General features: G+C 36.2%; 1 protein-coding gene across 1 annotated transcript; it reads right to left on the bottom strand.

Moving 5' to 3' along the window:
• Positions 1 to 1,148: 1,148 nt before the first annotated feature.
• On the bottom strand, positions 1,149 to 3,554 carry LOC123529975 (uncharacterized). The gene has a single exon (XM_045310623.2). The coding sequence runs from the start codon at positions 3,474 to 3,476 to the stop codon at positions 2,436 to 2,438; it is 1,041 nt and encodes a 346-aa protein (XP_045166558.2). The 5' UTR covers positions 3,477 to 3,554; the 3' UTR covers positions 1,149 to 2,435.
• Positions 3,555 to 3,912: the final 358 nt, after the last annotated feature.

Below are 3,912 nucleotides of genomic sequence, written 5' to 3'. Positions count from 1 at the left end.
TGACCCCACAGCCATCTAATTTTAGAACGCGGTTGCAGGGACCAACACAGGGATCCGGACAAAATACCCTGCGGACAAAACCCCCTTCGCTAGTTTTTGCATAGGCGGACAAAACCCCCTTCATGTTTTTTACAAGGAGGACAAAACCCCCTTCGCTGAATTTTACAAGGAGGACAAAAACCCCTTCGCATTTTTTACAAGGAGGACAAAACCCCTGGAGTGACTCTGCACTTTCACACTACGATCGGGTATTTATAAAGCAAAACAAAAGGTAGTTTCTAAACTAAGATTTTCATGTTTTTTATGTAGAACATATTTTACAGAAAACATATTTTACATCATAATTATATTAATCATAATCTAGGAAACTTTGAAAAAAGACTAATAAGAAGGGGACGAAATGACCAATTTGAAATCGTCAAGGGATACGAAATGACAAAAACTGGGACGAGTTGACTGGGGACGCCGAGTTGACTAGGTGACGCGTTGACTGTAAATCGTTTACGGGAGATCACTCCGTATCAGAATGGCAGCTTTGTAGTCACTACCACGGGGATTCAGGTTTATGACGTAAGCTAGTCCCACCACAGGTGCCCGTCCAGTCTTGGTGCCGCCCCCTCCAAAAAAAAAAAAAAAAAAATTAAAAACACTGTTTTAAGCCTAAAACGAAAAAAAAATTTTTTTTGAAATTTTTTCCCCCTATATATACTCTTATATGGAAAAGGTGCATGTGTTGCCGTAACGCTATGAAGGTTTACTAGGACACGCTGTGGAACAACCAAAATGTCCAGTTCAGTACCAATGCAAGCTACCCTGCTGCAATTTACACATCATACATTTATAAAATAGTAAACAATCCTATTCTACCTAGTAAACAGCCTTAAATAACTTACATTTAAATTCTAAGACGCAAACAACGGACAAGGTTTTCTACTTTCGTTTTGAAACAAAATGGCCGATCGTCACTGTTATTTTGCAAGTGTCTAGACAATTTGGCTTGTTTGAATTTAAATGTAAGTTATTTAAGGCTGTTTACTAGGTAGAATACCATATGGGCACCAAGACTGGACGGGCACCTGTGAGTCCCACACGAGTCTTGCAACGAATTATACTGTCTGATAATACAGCTCAGAGAACCTGAATACCCCTTAAGAAAATATCATCTATTCCATTCGAAAACCTGTGGAATTTTCACCCACCGATCGAAATGTACATTTTTAATCAGCTGTTAAATGGCCTTCACCCCAGATATTTACAGGAAGTAAAGGTGAATTCAATATCGGCCTACGGCCGGAAAGAAACAAAGGTCACTATCTTGGGCGTAAAAAAAAATGGTTCGTTTCCGGTATCCCGACCTACCCTAAATTTTTGGCCCGACCCTAAATGTTTTTATGGCCTTGCATGGAGAATATTTTTTTTTTTTAACTTTTTGACAGAAAGTTGCAAAACTGCACTTTTAATGCTTTAAACATGCCCAGTGGTGTTAGAAATCAACTTACCGATGCTTTAAAGGCATAAGCCTCCTGTTTGTACTCATTTTTGATACAAAAATAATTTCTGAAAAGTCTCCCTTAATAAGAAAAAAATATAAAAAAATCCGACCTACCTACTCTAATTTTTTTGAGCATGTTACCGGAAACAAAGAATTTTTTTTGGCCTTGTTTATTTATGATCAATATAATAAAAAACACATGAAAACATTTACAGGAAGCACTATGTATCATAATAATGTCTATTGACTTATATTCATTAAATAATGTATAATCTGGAGCAGATCAAAATTTGTATATATGATAATTTTAATTTTAAACATGATATAATATTTCTAATATCTGTATACTTGCAGATTTATATGTCCATAGGAACGGGTATTATGTAAATGGATTATTGAGAAACGTTTTACACATGTCACTATAGTAAATTATTTACTTACTTACTTTTATGCAGCTCTGTACACATTAGAATAATAATAAACTGCTGCTTTGGAGTGCCCGTATTAGTTAATTAAAACACATAAATATGACAACAGAGATAATTAATATGATTAGCAAGGCTTCCAACAAAAAGAGACTTTACAAAATTGAGAACGAGCTTATATCTCCTATCATAAGTTGACGTATCAATGATGGCACCTGATTTATGACGTCAATAGATGGTATGTGATTTCAGCTTATCGATAGCAGCCTTGTTCATAGTAACTATTTCTATTAGATCGAAGAAGTAAAAGATACCAGTGCTTCTAGATATAAATCCATTCGAAAGTGTACATGCAACAAACAGATATTTGCTACGATGGCCACTTCTAAAAATATCGTCTAGCTGTTTTATCATCTTCCACTCTTCGTATTTTGACACCGGTTTTATTATTATTCCTAAAATTGAAAAGATAAAAACGACTAGATATGCAAGCTCATGAATGCTCCGCCTCACTGTTCCTACACTGGCTTCGACATTTTTAGCACCGGTAGTTTAACGTTCTTTGCCGTCTTAGTTTGCACGTTTGTCTGCTGTTTTGATTTTTGTAACTGCTGCGTTTGATTCTCAATTGGTGGTAAAAACGATTGCCTTTTCTCGTCCTTATTTATATCAATATCATCATTAACGTCACTGGTTATTGCAACCTCTTTGTCGTCTTTAACATCATTGTTATTTATATCTTTAGCTTCTAAATTCTCTTCATTATCGTCAATACCGAGGCTTTTCATTTTAGACTCCATTCTTAATATTGAGTCGTCTTTTGTCATTTCTCTACCGTCTACGAAAGACTTCTGCTTTTTCATCATGCTCATCGATATTTCTTGCCTCCTATTTGCCATTCTTGAATTTGACGATGGCGGTTTACTCAATGAAGGAGTTTTGGATGGGCTAATCGCGGGGGTTTTAGGCAGTTTCAGTGGGGAATTAGGTTTTGAATCATCCAAAGTTATTATCCGTCTTCGTAATGTTGCTATACCTTTCCTTGCATTGCGTTCTCGTGTTGGAAGTGGGGTTGGTTCTTTTACCGCCTCCTTGGCCTCTTGTTCAGCCGCCAGAATTCTCATTCTCTTGGACATCCACGCTTTCTTCTCCGGAAACAACTTGTTGAACTTCTGTGTATTTTGAAAGATTATATTATCATATGCATTCTGGTTTTCATGCAGGAGAGATTTGGCTTTTCTCTCCCGCATACGCTCAGGTCTCATGTATTGCATCATATGTTGAACCTCGCCTTGTAAGGCTGTATATGTGTATTTTTGATCCAAAGCTTTCTGATAGTCTTTTGCCTTACTAATACTGTGATTCTTGAGCACCAATTTGTAAGCCAGTCTTTTATGTAAATTGTCAACTAGTCTGTTTTTAATGCGTTCATACTTGAACTTTTGGAAGTTTGCATCCCGCTCGAAAAAATCAAGCTTCTTCCTGGTGAATCTGTTTTCGAGACTATTAAGGGCTTTTACTCTACGAAGGCTCTGTTCTGTAAATCTGAGAGTCGCCATGTAGCGTGAATTCTTTCCGAATGCAGCCCCCGAGTCATTCAATAAGTGATTTATTGTGAACCTGGGGCATTGTAGACGTGATCTGAAATGTTAGAACAAGTATATGAAACATTTATCGACCTTATTGTTGTTAACGTCATCCAGATTTGACGATACACTCAACATAGCTATACGAGTTTATATAGATCGCTAATGTTAACAGATTACTAGTTCAGCGTCTTACCATTTTTGATTAATTTTGTCTTCTAAATCTTAATAACAATAATGGTCAAATAGTAATTAAAATGTCAAAACTTCATCTTTATCCAGAATGTGGCATTTTTTAAAACAATTATATATATAAACATTGTACAAGCGTATTTCAACATATTTAATATTTATTGATGTCCACAATGTAAGTAAGCTCGTGCATAGTGGTCATGCGGTTTAGCCAGCG

This window comes from Mercenaria mercenaria, chromosome 13, assembly GCF_021730395.1.
Source record: "Mercenaria mercenaria strain notata chromosome 13, MADL_Memer_1, whole genome shotgun sequence".
NCBI lineage: Eukaryota > Metazoa > Mollusca > Bivalvia > Venerida > Veneridae > Mercenaria > Mercenaria mercenaria.
Note: the sequence above shows the minus strand (reverse complement) of the source record. Positions and strands in the feature narration are given on the sequence as shown.

Bases quoted from the DNA above. Each gene is read 5' to 3' on its own strand.
- LOC123529975 (XM_045310623.2), bottom strand. From the start codon at position 3,476: ATGGCGACTCTCAGATTTACAGAACAGAGCCTTCGTAGAGTAAAAGCC.